At 51.8% G+C, this 18128-nt stretch overlaps 1 protein-coding gene across 2 annotated transcripts in view; it reads left to right on the top strand.

Moving 5' to 3' along the window:
• CAMSAP1 (calmodulin regulated spectrin associated protein 1) overlaps positions 1-18128 on the top strand; it is a 55281-nt gene that overhangs the window by 6390 nt on the left and 30763 nt on the right. For both annotated transcript variants that reach the window (XM_079927739.1, XM_079927738.1), the window contains exons 3-4: positions 11359-11621; positions 12437-12598. In XM_079927739.1, coding sequence (XP_079783865.1) covers positions 11359-11621; positions 12437-12598 — 425 coding nt within the window. The remainder of the gene's footprint in view (positions 1-11358; positions 11622-12436; positions 12599-18128) is intronic.

The raw sequence follows: 18128 nt of genomic DNA, 5'->3' as shown, positions 1-18128 counted from the left end.
ACTTAAATATCCCTCAGTCACTGTCCTCCAGTTATTTCAAACTCAGGCAAAAGTAAACTTGAATCAGTTCAGCTGAACAGTATGTTGTGGCCTGTGGGGTCCTCAGCGTGCTTCTCAGGGCTCACGGGGTGCTGGCCGTGGCCTTGCAAACGTAGACCTGTGATGCAAGGCCAAGGAGACTAGTGCCTGAGAGAGGAGCAAGTGCTCCGGCAGAACAGGTAAGGGAGGGTGAGAAACACCCCTGAGGGAATCTGGAATGTTCCATTCAAGAAGGTAAAGCCCAGTGTGCGGCTCAGGTGGGTAAGAACCTAGTGAAGGTGAGGGAACAGAGAACCGGGACAAGGAGGGCGGGGAGAGTGCTGCATCCTCCAGGCTAAGGGAAAGCAGAGCGTTCTAGTTGGGGTGGGATGTGAACTTAGCTGCTGCAGAGTTAGATGAAGGTAAGATGAATGTAGATTGGACAGAACGCCTAGGGCCAGATCTTGGAATGCCTTGAATGGCTGATAATTTGGGGGTTTTGTTGTATGTGAATTGGGGAGCCATTGAAGATTTCTCAGGAGGGAAGAGATGTATTAAACCTTGGCTTTTTAGAGAAGTCTCTGTAGGATGGGTTAATGCCCATTGTTGGGTATACAGTGAAGAATTTTATTTTGCACCTTTGAGAAAACGAACTTCATTGAGATAGATGTACTTCACATACAATAAAATGCACACTTTTTTTTTTTTTTTTTTTTTTTGTGGTACGTGGGCCTCTCACTGCTGTGGCCTCTCCCGTCGCGGAGCACAGGCTCTGGACGTGCAGGCTCAGCGGCCATGGCTCACGGGCCCAGCCACTCCGTGGCATGTGGGATCCTCCTGGACCGGGGCACGAACCCGCGTCCCCTGCATCGGCAGGCGGACTCTCAACCACTGCGCCACCAAGGAAGCCCAATGCACACGTTTTTAAGAGTGTAGTTTGATGAGTTTAAACAAATGCATACACCCCTGTGCACAGGGCCACAATCAAGGTAAGACCTTTTCATCACCTCCGAGGGTTTCCTTGAGCCCCCTGCAGTCAGTCCCCGCCCATAGGCTCACTGATGTGCTCCTGTCACTGTAGATTAGGTTGGTCCTTCTGGAGTGTCACATGCCTCTAGTCATACATCAGGTGTTCTTGGTCTGGCTTCCTTTACTTACTAGTATTTTAGAGACCCATCCATGTGTAGAGACCTTTTCGCTTAGGGCTGCTAATAGTCTTCATTGTTTGGCTCCCCACATTTTACTTACCTTTTAAAAAAATTTATTCATTCATTCATTTATTTTGGCTGCGTTGGGTCTTAGTTGTGGCACGCGGGACCTTCGTTGTGGCATGCGGGATCTTTTTTAGTTGCGGCATGCAGACTTCTTAGTTGCGTTTTAAAACATTTATTTATTTATTTAATACTTAGTTGTTGATGGACACTCGGATTGCTTCCAGTTTTGTCTACTATGAAGAAAGCTGCTGTGAATATTCAAGTCTGTGTGGGCGTGTGTTTTCATTTGTCTTGGGTAGATACCTGGCCATGGAGTTACTGGGTCATATAAGTGTGTTTAACCGCTCAGTTGTTTTCCATAGTGGCTGTGTCATTTTTTATGTCCACCAGCAAAGTGTGGCATGAGAGTTGCAGTTGCTCTGTATCCTTGCCAACACGTGGCATTGTCAGTGTTTTAAATAGTAGCCATTCAAGTGGGTGGGCTGTGATAACTCATTGTGGTTTGGGTATGCATTTCCCTGCTGACTAATGATGATGAGCTTTTTTTTTTTTTTAATAAATGTATTTATTTGTGTTTTGGCTGCATTTGGTCTTCGTTGCTGCACATGGGCTTTCTCTAGTTGCGGTGAGCGGGGGCTACTCTTCGTTGCAGTGCAGGGGCTTCTCATTGCGGTGGCTTCTCTCGTTTCAGAGCACGGGTTCTAGGCGCGCGGGCTTCAGTAGTTGCGGCACACAGGCTCTAGAGCGCAGGCTCAGTAGTTGTGGTGCATGGGCTTAGTTGCTCCCTGGCACGTGGGATCTTCCCGGACCAGGGATCGAACTCGTGTCCCCTGTATTGGCAGGTGGATTCTTAACCACTGTGCCACCAGGGAAGTCCCAGGGCTTGGATTATTGATTTGAGATCTATCCTCTTTTCTAGTGTAAGCATTTAGTGCTATAAATTTTCCACACGGTACTGCCTTAGCCGCATCCCACATATGTTGGTATGTTGTATTTTCGTTCAGTTCGATGTATCTCTCTTTATTTCCTTTGATACTTCCTATTTGATTCATGAATTATTTAAAAGTGTGATTTCCAGTTGTTGAGATTTTCCTGTTTGTGTTTTAGGTATTATTTCTAGTCTGGTTCCATTATGGTAGGATAGCATACTCTCTGTGAGTTCTGTTCTTTTAAACTTGTTAAGGTTTGTTTTATGGCCCAGGATAAGGTCTGTTTTGGTGAATGTTCTGTGGGCATTTGAAGAAAGGCGTTTTCTGTTGCTGGGTGGAGTGTTCTACACAGGTCAGTTAGATTCTCTTTATTGGTTGTGTTGTTCAGATCTTCCTCCTTGTTGATTTTATGTCTGAATTCTGTCAGTTCTGGTAGGTGATGTTCAAGTCCCTCACTATGCTTGTAGTGTCTATTTCTCTTTACAGCTCTGTCCATTTTTTTTTTTTTAAATGAGTTCTGAGGCTCTGTACTTTGGTGCGTACACATTAAGGGTTGTAAAGTCTTCTTGGTGGATTGACCCCTTTACTGTTAATGTAATGTCCCGCTTTGTCTCTAGTAATTTTCTTTCTACTTTATCAGATATTAATATAGCTATTCCTGTTTTTTTTTAAACAGTGTTTGCCTGTTATAGCCTTCTCTATCCCTTTCCTTTCAGTCTACCTACATCGTTGAATTTGAAGTAAGCTGCTTATAAACCACATGTAGTTGTGTTGTGTTTTTTAACCTGCCCTGCCAATCTTTGTCTTTTACTCGGTGTATTTAGAGTATTTACGTTTAATGTAATTGTTACTGTTTAAGTCTGACATTATTTATTCTGTTTGTTTCTGTTGTTCCTGGTTTTGTTTTGTTTTTTGGGGCCTTCTTGTGGATTACTTGACTGTTTTTTAGGATTCCATCTTGATTTATTTATCTCATTTTGGGGTATATCTGTATAGCTATCTTAGTGATTGCTCTGGGTATTACAGTATACGCATGTGACTTCCAACAGTTGACAGGTATTGTTTTATCATTTTGAGTGAGGGGTGGAAACCTTTTGTCCATTTAGGTTCCTTTGCTCTCCCCACTTTTTTTTTTTTTGCGGTACGCGGGCCTCTCCTGTCGCGGAGCACAGGCTCCAGATGCGCAGGCTCAGCGGCCATGGCTCACGGGCCCAGCTGCTCCGCGGCATGTGGGATCCTCCCGGACCGGGGCACAAACCCGTGTCCCCTGCATCGGCAGGCGGACTCTCAACCACTGCGCCACCAGGGAAGCCCCCGCTCTCCCCACTTTTAAATACTACCGTTGTCCTGAGTACCTGAAGGTGTTGTAGATTTGTTTGTCATCAGATATAATTTAGAAAACTCAGGAGAAGGGTAGTCTATTGTATTTACACTTATTACCCATTTCTTTACATTATTTTTTCTTCCTGGTTCTCCAAGATTCCTTTTTTTTTTAATCATTTTCACAGTTCCCTTTTTTAAAAAATTTATTTATTTAATTTATTTTTTGCTGTGTTGGGTTTTCGTTGCTGTGTGCGGGCTTTCTTTAGTTGCAGCGAGCGGGGGCTACTCTTCGTCGTGGTGCACAGGCTTCTCATTGTGGTGGCTTCTCTTGTGGAGCATGGGCTCTAGGTGCGCGGGATTCAGTAGTTGTGGCACGCGGGCTCAGTAGTTGTGGCTCACAGGCTCTAGAGCACAGACTCAGTAGTTGTGGTGCATGGGCTTAGTTGCTCCGTGGCATGTGGGATCTTCCTGGACCAGGGCTTGAACCCGTGTCTCCTGCATTGGCAGGCGGATTCTTAACCGCTCTGCTACCAGGGAAGACCTTTGTATTTTTTTTAATCATTTTCTTTCTATTTGGAGAATTTCCTTTAGCCTCTTTTTTTTTTTTTTTTTTTTTTGCTGTACACGGGCCTCTCACTCTTGTGGCCTCTCCCGTTGCGGAGCACAGGCTCCGGATGCGCAGGCTCAGCGGACATGGCTCACGGGCCCAGCCGCTCCGTGGCATGTGGGATCTTCCCGGACCGGGGCACGAACCTGCGTCCCCTGCATCGGCAGGCGGACTCTCAACCACTGCGCCACCAGGGAAGCCCCCTCCTTTAGCCTCTTTTAAGGTTTTCTAGAGAGAATTTTTTTTTTCCTAAGTTTTCTTTTGTCTGTGAATGTCTTTATTTCTCCTTCATTCCTTGAGGATAGTTTTGCCAGATATGGAATCTGGTTGGCAGTTCTTTTCCTCAAGCACTTGTAATGTGTGCCACTTCCCCCGGCCTCTGTGGCTCAGAGGAGAAACCCACTGTCAGTTGAGTTGGTGTTCCCTTTTCCTTCACGTGTTCTTTCTTTACAGCTGCTCCAAAATACTTTGTCTTTAGTTTTCATAAGTTCAATTATGCTGTGTCTTGGCTTGGAGTTTTTGGGTGTAGCCTATCTGGGGTCCACTCAGTTTCTTGAAATCAGTGGGTTTACATGTTTTGCCATGTTTGGGAAGTTTTCAGCCATTATTTCCTTAAATATTGTTTCAGCCCTACTCACCTTCTTTCCTGGGACTCCAGTGATACGAATATTGGATCTTTTGTTATTCTCCCACAGGTCCCTGAGGCTCTGTCCATTTTATTTTTTTCAGTATATTTTCTCTGTTGTTCAGATTGGGTAAATTCTGTTTATCTGTCTGCAAGGTCACTGATTCTGTCCTCTGTCATCTCTACTTTACTGTTGAGACTAGTGAGTTTTAAAGTCTGTGACTCTGTTTTGCAGTTCTGTGTTTGATTCCTTTTATGACTCCTTTGCTGACTTTTTTTCCCAGTTTTCGTTTATTTCGGGAGACTTGTGATCGCCTGCGGAGCCATGTTTTTACACTTGTTTTAAAGCCCCTTGTCGGATAATTCCAACGCCTTGGTGTCAGTCGATTCTCTTTTCTCATTAAAGTCATGGTTTTCTTGCTTCTGGTTATGGTAGGCGATCTTTGCTTGCTTCCTGGTCATTGTGGCTCTATGTTAGGTGAGTCTGGGTGCTACTTAAGTTTCTTTGTCATCGTCAGCAGTCTCCCTGCTGAGGTCCTGCCTGCAGGTCCTGGCCACTCTGGACTGTGGCTCCAGCGGCAGTGTCATGTCCAGAGCCTCGTGGTACCATTTTGCTGTACTTGGTATGTCTGGTGCCTCTGGGCTTCCCGCCGTCCCTGCGGGCGCTGCTTTAGGAGGCGGAAGGAGCGCCTCTGGGTGGGGTGGGATTCTCTGTGGCGGCCGCCCCTGCCTCTGGGGGATGCAGAGTGTTTCCTGGGCTGCCCCGTCGTGCTGAGGTCGCACTGCTGGACTCCCCTGGCGCCCGGTGATGAGTGGGGGTGTCTCTGGCCTCATGGGGAAGGAGAGCGCTTCCAGGTGGGGTGCCCTGTGGAGGTGGGTGTGGGGCTTCCTGTCGCTCCCTCGCTGCTTCTGCCAGGCTGGCCTGGTGTAGTGGGTGGGACTCCCCTTCCACCTGGGGCAGGAATGAGCCCGCTTGGCTTGCCTTCTGTTTCCAGGCTGGGGGGTCAGGAAGTACCAGGCCTGGGTCACCTTTTGTTGAGGGGGGGTCGTAAGACGCCCTGTTGCTGTGCGTGGCCAATCCTGGGTTCCCAGCCAGCTTGCCTTCCTCGTCCACCTTTCAGAGTTCTCTGCTGGGTAGCCTTTGAGTTCCTTCCAGGGTTTACAGTTGTGCCCAGTAGAGAGGAGCAGGGAAGGACTAATCTGTGCCACCTCGTCCTGACTAGAGGCTCCTTCTGGCCGCTTTGCACGCTCTTCCTTTGTCTGTGGATTTTAGCAGTGTCACTGTGATGTCCTTTGGTGTGTGGATTTCTCCCTCCCTCCCTTCCTCCCTTCCTTCTGGGGAGCATGAATTTTACAAGTATTGGAAAATGCTTGTCCATTATCTGTCGGAATACTGTTTCTGCCCCATATTTTCTCTCCTTTCTTTCTGGGTCTCCAGTCACACTCCTGCGACACTAAGGGCTGTTCGTCGTTTACCTTCTGTTGCTGTGTTTTCTCTCCTCTGCGTGTAATGTGCTATTCGGCAAAATCCAGTGTGGAAATTCAGTTCAGTTCAGTTCAGTTTAGTTTAGTTTAGTTTAGTTAGTGTATTTAGTTTAGTTACTGTATTCAGTTTAGTTACTGTATTCAGTTTAGTTACTGTATTTTTCTGCTCTGGAATTCCTACTTGGTTCTTTTTCAAATCTGCCAAGTTCTTTTGTCTTTTTTTAAAAAATAATTTCCACTTTTCTGCCAGAATCCTCAGTCTTATCTTTTTTCGTTTCATTGTTTTCAGCACGGTCATTGAAAGTCTGGCTGATACCTCCGGTTAGGGGTCCCGAGGGCCCGTTATTTCATCCTTGGTTTTCAGCCATTTGATTATGAAGTGTGTGGACCTGGTTTCCTTCAAGTTGGTTCCTAAGCCTGTAAATTGGTTTCTTACCAGATATGGGGAGATTCTAGGCATTATTTATTCAAATGCTTTTTCTGTGCCCATCTCCCTTCTGCAGTGACGTAATTACTAAATCTTTCGATGTTGTCCCACAGCTCCCTTAGGCTCTGCCTTTCATTCTGTTGATTTTCCCTCTGCTCTTCAGGTAGATTTCTTCTGTTAGTCTGTCTTCAAGTTCACTGACTCTTTCCTCTGTTGTTTGGTTTGCCTTTTTTTTTTTTTTAATTCAACTTAATTTTTATTTCTTTATACAATTTTTAAAGGTTACTTTCCATTTACAATTATTACAAAGTATCAGCTAGATTCCCTGCGTTGCACAACACATCCTTGAGCCTTCGTCACACCCAGTTGTTTGTACCCTCCTCTCCCCCACCACTGGTAACCACTAGTTTGTTCTCTCCATCTGTGAGTCCGCTTCTGTTTTGTTCATCTTTTGAATCTGTCATTGAATTTCTTGTTGATAACGGTATTTTGCAGTTCTGAAGGTTTGGTTTTTTTTTTTAATAGTTTTTATTTCTCTGTTAATAACTTATATCTTTCCGTTTGTTTCAAGAGGGCCTCGTGGGGCCTTGTTTTAAAGTCTTCAGTAATTCTAACATCTGGGTCATCTCAGGGTTGGCGTCTGTTGACTCTCTTTTCCCCTGAGAATTGGTCACGCTTTCCTGTCTCTATGTGTTGAGCACTTATGGATTGTGTCCTGGACATTTTTTTAAAATTAATTAATTACTTTTGGCTGCATTGGGTCTTGGTTGCTGCGCGTGGGCTTTCTCTAGTTGTGGTGAGCGGGGGCTACTCTTTGTTGCGGTGCACATGCTTCTCACTGCGGTGGCTTCTTTTGTTTCAGAGCACAGGCTCTAGGCGCGCGGGCTTCAGTAGTTGTGGTGTGCGGGCTCAGTAGTTGTGGCTTGTGGGCCCTAGAGCGTAGGCTCAGTAGTTGTGGTGCGAGGGCTTAGTTGCTCCGCGGCATGTGGGACCTTCCCGCATCAGGGCTCGAACCCGTGTCCCCCGCATTGGCAGGCGGATTCTTTTTTTTTTTTTTTTTTTTTTTTTTCGGTACGCGGGCTTCTCACTGTTGTGGCCTCTCCCGTTGCGGAGCACAGGCTCCAGACGCGCAGGCTCAGCGGCCATGGCTCACGGGCCCAGCCGCTCCGCGGCATGTGGGGTCTTCCCAGACCAGGGCACGAACCCGTGTCCCCTGCATCGGCAGGCGGACTCCCAACCACTGCGCCACCAGGGAGCCCCTGCCCTGGACACTTAGAATCTTATGCTGTGAGCCTGTTTCTGCTGAAATCTTTTGGGTGATGCTTGTGTTTTTGGTGCTCTGTTAGCAGCTGGGTGGCAGTAAACCCCGGTAAGTTCAGACCAGAAGTCTGTTTGGCCATGTGTGGGCAGTGGTTCCAAGGTCAGTTCGGTTCTCTGGGTCTGTCACACATGGGCTACTTGGGGTCACCAGGACAGTGTACACGGGTTCAGGATTCCTTATCCACCCCCTCTTCTCTGTGGTCCCCCACCCCCTCTCCCGGGGTTCCCAGGGGTCTCTCTTCCTGGCTTGTTGACTAGAAGCCAAGCCTGTGTGTTTCCCACAACCGAGCCTGCCTCAGCAAAGGGGGGGAAAAGCGCCCTTGGCGCCCACCTATCCCGCCACCGCTGGGATATGGTTTTGTTCTGGAGCTCGCCTGGTGTAGGGGAGGAGAGTCACTGGGCTGTGCCCGGTGGGGCCAGCTGCTGGCTGTTTTCTTTCCCTTCTGTCTGGCATCTCCAGTGAAGGGTGGGGTGCAGGCAGGGCTCCAGAATTAGAAGCCCTCTGTGAGTGCCTGTTTCCACAGCCAGAGTGTATAAGTAAGGGACTTCTCGACGGAGCCCGTCAGCCACCTCTGCAGCCTGTCTAGTGGATTCTCAGGGGTTCGATGTTTCTGCCTGTGAGCCCACAGGACATTCTGGCTTAGTTGGTCTGGGGTGGGGTGGACACTGCCGTGGTTTTGAAGCTCTCAGGTGGTGAGGCTCACTGCCCTGCTGTGTCGTGGAGGCTTGCCGTCGTGGTTTTCCTCAGACTGGGTTGGAACCCGTCTCGGGCTTCAGGTTGGGGTTGGCGCCTACCTGGGAGTCCTTGCCCACCCCCCCACGTGCTGCCACGTCTCCGTCCCCCCCCCCCCCCCGGTGAGTCATGTGGCCTTGGTAGACAGGATGGGACAACGTGTGGCAGCAACAGGAGGAGTGCTTCCTTGGTGGTCTTTTTAGCCTGATAATACAATTGATAACTAATACTTGCGTGAGTTTTGTTGCGCTCCAGGCTCCGCTCGTAGCGTGGTGACTTACACGTACGTTTTGATTCAGTCCTCTCCCAACCCCGGAGACAGGCCTTCGTAGTGTCCATGGTTTGCACTCGAGGCCGGGATTCTGACCGGCCAGGTGAGAGGCGCACCCGGTCAAGGCCAGGCTGACGTGCTCGGGTCCTGTTCTCAGCGCACATGCTGTCCTCTAGCTCCGATCCTCTGTTCACCCGACCAGCTGGCGCCCTGTTCCTTCTTCTGCGTGGAGCGCCGACCCTGTTTTACCTGTAGTCTTGTCCGCATCCTCTAGCCCTTCTCGCGGCCTTCCCAGCAGGCCCGCTTCAGAGTCCTGAGCCTCGAGGGCTGCGGCCACAGCTGCAGGACCGCGCTTGCTTTGTCTCCTGATGTTTCTGCTGAATGACAGTGGCCCTCAGACAGCCGCGCCTCACACCTGTGTCCCCAAGGCAGCGTCCTCAGGCCACTGTCCCACCAGCTCGGTCCAGCTCAGCGCTTGGCGGTGACGCCCACACGGGTCCTTGCGCCGTTGCGGCTGCTGACCGAGGACCCCTGGGCAGTGGGATGGCCGTGCTCCCGCCCGTGTCGGGAGACGGGAGGGCGAGCGAGCCGGAGGGCGAGCGGGGAGGGGCGGGTCCCGGTGCTGTCCCCGGAGGTGACCCTGCCTCCCTCCCAGGCTCACTTCCCAGCCAGCTGCGTCCGGGTCCTGCCCTGACTCCCGGCGTGGGTCCCCCCTGCTCCCCGCCGACGGAGAAGGTGGCCCCCTGTGCTGAGCGAGCGCCGTCCGCGCTCCTGGGTGGGGTCACCTCGAGGTGTGGCCTGAGCGTGGGCGCCGCGGGGGTGGCCGGGGTGGGGGTGGGGCGGAGTGAGAGAGCAGAGACCCGGGCTCAGCCCCAGGCCGCACGGCCGAGCGAGTCGCACGGAGGTATGGTTTCCCGGTGCATCTGAACCTGACGTTTACACTGGACTGTAGTCTATCAGGTGTGCAGCAGCGTTATGTCTAAAAGACATACACGGCTTCGTTAAAAACACTCTGTTGGGGACTTCCCTCATGGCGCCGTGGTTAAGAATCCGCCTGCCAGTGCAGGGGACACGGGTTCGAGCCCTGGTCCAGGAAGATCCCACATGCCGGGGAGCAACTTAGCCTGTGCGCCACAACTACTGAACCTGCGCTCTAGAGCCTGCAAGCCACAACTATGGAGCCCGCGTGCCACAGCTACTGAAGCCTGTGCGCCTAGAGCCTGTGCTCCACAAGAGAAGCCACTGCAATGAGAAGCCCGCGCACTGCAACGAAGAGTAGCCCCCGCTCGCCGCAACGAGAGAAAGCCCATGTGCAGCAACGAAGACCAAGGCAGCCAAAAAAAGAAAAAAAAACCCAAAACACTCTTGCTACGAAATTCCAGTTACAGTAGACTGCGGAACACCTTAACAAATATAATAGTAATGACAAAGTTTGAAAACTGCAAGAGTTACTAAAATGGCACACAGACACAAAGTGAGCAAATGCTGTTGGAAAAATGGAGCTCAGAGACTGGCTAGGCGCAGGCTTCCCCCAGACCTTTAACCTGGAGAAAACGCAGTGTCCGCAGAGCGCAGCAAAGTGAGGTGCAGCTGGACTGGACTGCAGAGTCCCCCCTTTGGGGGACAGTGGTTGACAGCTTGCAGAGCAAGCGTGAAGGACAGCGGGGGGGGGGGAGACTGTCGCAGCCGCCGGGAAAGCTCTGCACACACGGTGGGGGTGTGTGTGGGAAGCGGTGTAGGTGCCGTGGACCACGCTGGGTTCATCGTTGGTTTCTGACTCTCGTGGCCTTGGGCACGTTGCTGACTTTCTCTGTGCCTCGGTTTCCTCATTTGTGACGTAGGGACAGAAGTGTTGATTTGATGGGATCGAGGGGATGCTTGGTAACATGGCTCATATCGTTTTGTGCCGCCCGGTCCAAAGATGCGCAGAGGCTCACGGCTGCGGTTCCGGCCTGGTTGTCGCAGCAGCGGCAGGCCTGGCTCTTTCCTCTAAAGACCTGGCGTCTGGCCTTGAAATCACGGGATTTGACAGCAGACGGGGATGCACCTGGCTCCCTCCCCAGGGCTGGTGCCGGGTGCTCGGTGTGGCCTGGCTGTGCGCGGTCCTGGCCTCCCTTCGGCCCACGAGCCCCCTCCGGCTCCCACACCTGCTCCTTGCTCTCCTGCGTTGGGAGAGATGCTCGTGGGGGTTGGGCGGTGGCGTTGCCCAGTGCTGTGCGTGGCTTGCTCGCCTCTGCTGGTGGAGGAGGGCAGCGCTTGCCGAGTAGCTGGGGTCTCGCACGTGGTTAGTTGCCTGTCGTCGTTCACAGCCCCTCTGTCCGTCGTCTGTGTGCCGTCGGCCCTGAGCCGTGTGTGGAGAGAGTGGGGGTGCCGTCGTGCTCACGCGGCGGTCTCTCCCCCGTGCAGATGACATCCCGGAGGACCTCAGGGACCCCTTCTACATCGACCAGTACGAGCAGGAGCACGTCAAGCCCCCGGTCATCAGGCTGCTGCTGTCCAGCGAGCTGTACTGCCGCGTGTGCGGCCTCATCCTCAGAGGGGACCAGGTGGCCGCTCTGCAGGGACACCAGGCTGTCATCCAGGCCCTGTCCCGGAAAGGGATTTACGTGATGGAGAGTGACGACACCCCCGTGACGGAGCCTGATCTCAGCCACGCGCCCATAAAGATGGTGAGTGGCCTGGGCGGCAGGCGGGGGCGGCTGGTGGGCTGCCGCTGTCCCCCTGCGGCGCAGCAGAGTCACCCCAAAAGTTCAGGGTTCGAGAGCACCTTCTCTCCGCGGGCCAGGGGCTGATTTGGAAAGGGGGAGGGAGCAGATTCCTGTCGGCTTTTTCTCACGGGGAGCAAACTTTTTGCACGTGTTGTGCTGTAGAATTGTCGAGCCCACCCTCTTAGGTTGTTTCACGTGTATCTTCTAAGTATTTTTGTGCCAAAATAAAGAAGGAAATGCACCTGTCCTCCCCGAGCGTCTCCCCGCAGCTTTCCCGGAAAGCCATCCCACCAGTGTGACTCTCCCAGGCTGCTCCAGGCCTACGCCGCTGTGGCACCTCCCACGTGGCTTTAAGCTTCGGCCGTTCTCAGGCGCTCTGCGTTCTGTGGCTTTTCGCTCTTGGCCTTGGTGGATGTGTGTTGTGGATCGAGGGGACGTTACTGGTTCTGGGAAGAAAGGGCTCGAAGGCCTGGCGTGAGCTCAGCGTGGCGGGCCCCTGAGGCCCCAGGGGCCTGTGGTGGTCATGGGGCCTCAGGCACGTCTCTTGGCCCCTTGTACCTTGGCCCACAGCTGAGCAGTAGGGAAGCCCCGGGCTCTCACGGGGTCGTCAGAGATGAGGAAGTGGGGGTCACGTACAAGTAGAGATCTGAGTGCCTCCTTAGATGCAGAGGAAGACAGACAACGGAGGCGTTCAGCTGTGGGTCTAGGGAGGGTCTCTGCGTTGACCCGGGGCGGAAAGGCAAGGTTGGGTGACTGACTGCTGCCTCTGCCCCCAGAGCGCCCACATGGCGATGGTGGACGCACTCATGATGGCCTACACCGTGGAGATGATCAGCATTGAGAAGGTGGTGGCCAGCGTCAAGCGCTTCTCCACGTTCAGTGCCTCGAAAGAGCTTCCCTACGACCTTGAGGACGCCATGGTCTTCTGGGTCAACAAGGTGAGCGCTGGGGCCCTGCCCGGAACGGGGGCGAGCGGCATGAGTGGCCGGGGTGCTCCTTGACTGTGGGTCCTCTTCCCCCTGAGAGCAGCGCCCTCCTGTGTGTCCTGCTGTGACCCTGGCTAGCAGCGGCCTCGGACGTGTGTCCACTGTGGTTCAGACAGAGGGGAGCAGCACGGGCCTGTAGAAAGCACAGGTGTGCTGGCGGTGCACGTTAATAAATTCCTTTTATTTTTATCTCAAGCACGTACGTGCGTTCATGGAGATCTCAGTTTAGAAGGCATTTTGATTAAGGGAAAAATGGTACCTTCCTAAATGCTGTGATTTTCCTTTTATGTTTCGAAGCTTACAGTGTGCCTCTCTATACAGTCTTCATAAAGAATGTTCATTTTTCGTGGTGTGTGATTAGAGGATTACTTTGCCAAAGCCCTTTGGTTATTAAGCCTCCTCATTTGCCAAAGGTGTTCCATTAGGGACACTTTATTAAGCAGAGGAAATGGAACGTGGAGCAGCTCCTTGCAGAGTTGTATCACGTGCAGGAAATTTGGAGTTATTTCCTTACACAGTTTGCACATGTATTCCCTGCCACGTGAGGGCTTTATCAGAGGTGAGGTGAACGTCCGTGGCCGTGGGATTAGTTGAAGAACGCAGCAGAGCCTGGCAGAGTCCGCGTGCTGCTCCCTTGGACGGCCGCCTCGCCGCGGCGATGCCGCCCTGCTCTCTCCTTGGTTTCCTCCCTCGTGTGGGTCCGGGGCATCGAGTGGATGAGCAGACCGCCTTCACCCTCTGACCCCGCAGTGAGGTGGAGGGTTTTTCCAGGACTCCTGTGGAGCCTCTGGCCCCGGTGGGACTCGGGAGCTGGCCGGTGGCCACGAGGTCGCGTCCCGGTGGCGGCACCTCCTCGTCCTTGTGCCCTGGCTTCACATAGTAGTACATGCGGGAAGCGTCCCACGGGGATTTGGTTAAAAAAATGATGTTCTGAAGTGATATTTCCACGGGAGCCCAGGTGTGATCCGAGCCTGAGCTCCCTTCCTGTGGCCACAGGTTCAGATTTTCTTTTCCTTTTCCTTTAACAGCTTGTATTGATTCTTTCCCCCTTATCAAAGGAATGGCATGGTTATTATAGACATTTAGAAAACACGGATGAGCAACAGAAGAAAGCGAAACTTCCCCATGGCCCTGCCACCTGCACACGTAGTGCTCTGCAGTGAAGTGTACTAACTTGCCGTAGTTTGTATTTATCTGGGTGTAGCCTCCATACTTAAGGCGCAGCTGGGGTCTTCCAGGCACTTGACCGTAGGCTGAGCTTTGCGTTTGGTGAGATGCGGTGAGTATGGCTCGGGCCATTCTGAGGCCGCCCGCCCGCCTGCCGTGGTCTCGACGTGTCGGGGCCGAGCTGTCCCCTCCCGCAATAAGCAGCCGTCTCCCTGAGCATCTTGGTGACTTCCGCCCACATGTTCCTGGTGGGTAGTGGTTGAGATTAAGCTGAGGTTCATTTTTAAAGGCTTTTGATTAGTTTTTGCCAAATTCTGACCATAAAGATTGTACCGTTTTTCTCGTACTGTTTAGTCTGTGTAAGTGTTTTTTCTGCCTGTGTCTTCTCATATACTGGATAGTATTAAAAAATACCTGCCGGGCTTCCCTGGTGGCGCAGTGGTTGGGGGTCTGCCTGCCGATGCAGGGGACACGGGTTTGTGCCCCGGTCTGGGAAGATCCCACGTGCCGCGGAGCGGCTGGGCCCGTGAGCCATGGCCGCTGAGCCTGCGCATCCGGAGCCTGCGCTCCGCAACGGGAGAGGCCACAACAGTGAGAGGCCCACATACCGCAAAAGAAAACAAACAAAACACAAACCTGCCGAGTTGAGAGGTGAAAATTAGCCCCTTTTACTGTTACTGCTTCACTCGCTGATAAAGTTGAAGTTTAAGGAAGAGAGTGTATGTCTGGCTCTCTTTCTCCCTTTTGGGTAATTCGTTTTGGCCAGGGTTCTTCGGGTAGGGGTGGGGGAACGTGCCTTCCCCTTCCTGCCCAGGACCCTCCCGTTTCCAGGGTGTTTGCCGTGTGTTCATCGGCGCGTCCCGGGTGCTCGTGGCCTGTTTGCCTGGGACTTGGTGGCCGGCCCGGCAGCACCGCTGTGTCTTCTGCCCCCATGTGGTGTCCCCGCCGTGTGGACACCGCCTCCTGACTTGCTGCTGTGACAGGTGTCCCCACCGCTCGGCGTGGTCACGTGGCCGCCTTGGCCGGGTCCGCAGTCGCACCTGACGCTGTGCTGACAGTGTGTGGGTTTGTCCCAGCTCGCGCCCCTGCTCGTGCCGCGCTCCATTCTCCCAGGAGTTAATGCTGGCTTCAGCTTTGCATGATCCTTTTGCGCTTGCCCAGCATTTATGTTTTTATTCCACGTGCTCCGTGTTTCGCTGTTTCCTTAGCATCCGTGTGAGTTTCAGTTTCTCAGTTAGGAGGCTTTTCCTTCAGGTGGGTGCTCTGGCCTCTGCACCCGCTGCTGTCCTGCAGGGTCTCCCCAGGGTCCCGTCAAGGGCGGGATCCCCGCAGTCGCTCCTTCCTGGGGCTCCTCTCAGGGGAGGATCCTCTGGTGCAGGGTGAGACGTGCTCCCGCCTCTGTGCCTTCGGAGGGTCTCTGCTCACGTGCCTTCCCTGAGCTGTGATGGGACCTTAGCTCCCCGCGGCCTCTCCACTGTGGACGCTGTCGCCTGACAGGCTTCCAGCCGGGCCTGGAGACCTTCCCTCCATCCTCTCTCCACAGAAAATTGCTGCACGTTTAATGAGGTTTGGGCTCTGGGGAGGTTTGACGTTGGTGAGTTTTCTCTTCAGCGTCAATCTTAGATGTCTAACAAGAGCTGAAGTCTCTTGGAAACTCTGTCCCTAGGTTCCGTGTTCCCAGGATCGCGGCTGTGTGCGCACACCTGAGGCAGGTGTGAGCCCCCTCACACCCGCCCCGGCCTGCCTTTCTCCTGTGGGGTCTGTCCAGGGGGCCGCTTCTCACGCTGGGCTCCGCGTGCGGGCGCCCTCATCCCCGTCAGCGTCTCTGGATTCTCAGGGCAGGCCTGTCAGGTGGCCTCTGAGTTTCTCTTGCTGGGTGGCATCGATCTGGGGCCCGTCCTGCTGCAGACTGGATGGCACGCCTGCCACCTGAGACGCTTAGAGACCCCTCCGCTTGGCACTGGGCCAGTCCAGCTGCTGCCCCGGCCTGTGCGTCGTGTGGGGAGCGCGTCCTTGCAGTGCACCCCCGGCCCTGCTCAGAAAGGCCGCAGCTTACCCTTCCCACACCACGCCCTCTGAACCAGCCCCTCCCTCCTCGGGTGATCAGTCACCCTGGGGGCCCAAGTCGCTCCCTGGGGTTGGGGCCGCCCGAGCCATCCGCCGGCGTCCTCGCCCGTGTGAGTGTGGCTGGGTCTCCTCTGTGTCCCGGGAGTTTTCCCGCGAACCGTCTTGCTCTGGCTCTTTATTTTTTATGGACGCCCAGCCAGTAGCTTGAGTCTTTTTAAAAAAAACTCCCCAGCTTTGCCCAAACATGTTTTGTATACGATAAATGGACCCAGTCCCTTGAGTGTCGACAAGTGACTACATACGTTTAGCGTTCGCAGTCAAGGGACGTTTCCGTCGTCCAAAAGCGGTTCCTCTGCGCTCGTTGCAGTTAGGTGGAGTCACGTGGTAGGTACTCTTTGCGTCTTTCACCGACTACCGTGTTTTTGAAGTTGATCCACGTCATCGTGTCCATCAGTAGTTTGGTGCTTTTGAGACTCGGTCGGGTTCCACGGCACGAAGGCACTACAGCTTGTTCATCCGTTCACCTGTTGATGGGCACTCGGGTTGCTTCTGGTTTTGTTTGTTACGCATAGAGCTTCTGGGAACATTTGTGCACAAGTCTTGATGTGCGGATACATTTTCATCTCTTTGAGTAAATACTTAGGAGTGAGTTGCTGGGTCCCATGACGATCAGTTTACCTTTAGAAGAAACTGTCCAAGTGTTCTCTGAAGTGACTGTGCCATCTTAGGCTCCCACTCACGAGACAGGAGAATTCCAGTGTTCCACGTTCCGCTGACACTTGGTATCGTCAGTCTTCCGGTTTCGGCCGTTTGGGTGGATGTGTAGAGGTATGTCATGGTTTTAATTTGCATTTCTTTAATGACTAAAGATGTTTCTGTGTATCTTGTTAGGTGTTCACGTATTTTGCCCAATTTTTAATGAGGTGGTTTGTCTTAATGAGTTTCAAGGATATTTTATGTGTGTAAAGATTTAGGGATCCAGTGCTTTCCAAGGTATATATTCTTGTAATGTGTTTTTATTGTTTGGGTGTCAGGATAATGCAGGTGTCAAAAAAAGAGCTGGGAAGTATTCCTTCCTTCATTTTGTGAAACACTTTTTGTATTATTAGTATTACTAGTATTATTTTGTCCTTAAATCTTTGTTGGAGTCACTGGTGAAGCCATCTGGGCCTGGAGTTTTCTTGGAGGGTTTTAATTATGAATTCAGTTTCTTTAGTGTACTTATGAGGTGTTTAGGATTTCTGTTTAATTTTGTGACTTTTAAGGAATTTGTCAATTTTATTTAAATTTTTGACTCTATTGGCATATTCATATTTCTTTATCATCCTTTTAGTGTATTATGATCTGTAGTGATGTCCCCTCTTGTTTCCTGCTCTGTAATTTCTTTTTTTCTTCCCTTTGTTGGTCTGGTTTATCAACTTCATTAATCTTCTAAAAAACCTTCTTTTGGTTTTTGTTGCTTTCTCCAATTTTCTATTTAATTCCTCCTCTTGCTTTTATTGTTTTTCTTTCTGTTTATTTTGAATGTATTTTTCTCTCCCTTCTAGTTCGTTAGGGTAGAAGATCAGTCCTCTTACGCCTTTCTGCATTTCAACATAAACATTTAAAGTGGATACAAGTGCTCTAGCTGCACGGTGCACATGTCTACGTGTGGTGGTTTCCTTCATTCTCTAAAATATTTTGTTTCAGTTGCGAATTCTCGTTTCAGCAATGGATTATCTAGAAGTTTGTAGTTCAGTTTTCATACGTGTGGAGGTGGGGTGGTTCTAGGTACCTTAGTGTTTTGGTTTCGAATTCTGTCGAGGTCAGAGAGCGTAGTCTGTGTGGTTTCATTTCAGTCCTCTGGATGTATCGAGACCTGTGGTCCACTGCGTGGTCTTACAGAGTGTTCCGTGTGCACTTGAAAAGGAGCCGTGTGTTCTGCTGTTGTCAGGGGAGTACTTTGTGAGTGTCAGTGCAGGTTGGTTTGGGGGCGTTTGCGTCGCTGGAGTCTCAGTCACTCACCCAGGGAGGAGAGTTCATCTCCAGCAGTGATTTTGTCTGTTTAACCTTTTGGTTGTGTCAGATTTTGCTTTGTGTATTTTTAGTCTGTTGTTACATTTATACGTGTTTAGGATTTTTCTGTCCTTTTGTGGTCGTGCAATGTCTCTTTATCACAGGTGACAGTCCTTGCCTCCGGCCTCGGCATGGCCAGTGTGTGCACGACTTGTCTTTCTATTTAAAGCGAGTTTCCACCTGGGCCTTACCA

This window comes from Stenella coeruleoalba (assembly GCF_951394435.1).
Source record: "Stenella coeruleoalba genome assembly, chromosome: 7".
Taxonomy (NCBI): Eukaryota; Metazoa; Chordata; class Mammalia; order Artiodactyla; family Delphinidae; genus Stenella; species Stenella coeruleoalba.
The sequence above is the reverse complement of the archived record's forward strand: the minus strand, read 5'-3'. Positions and strand labels throughout refer to the sequence as shown.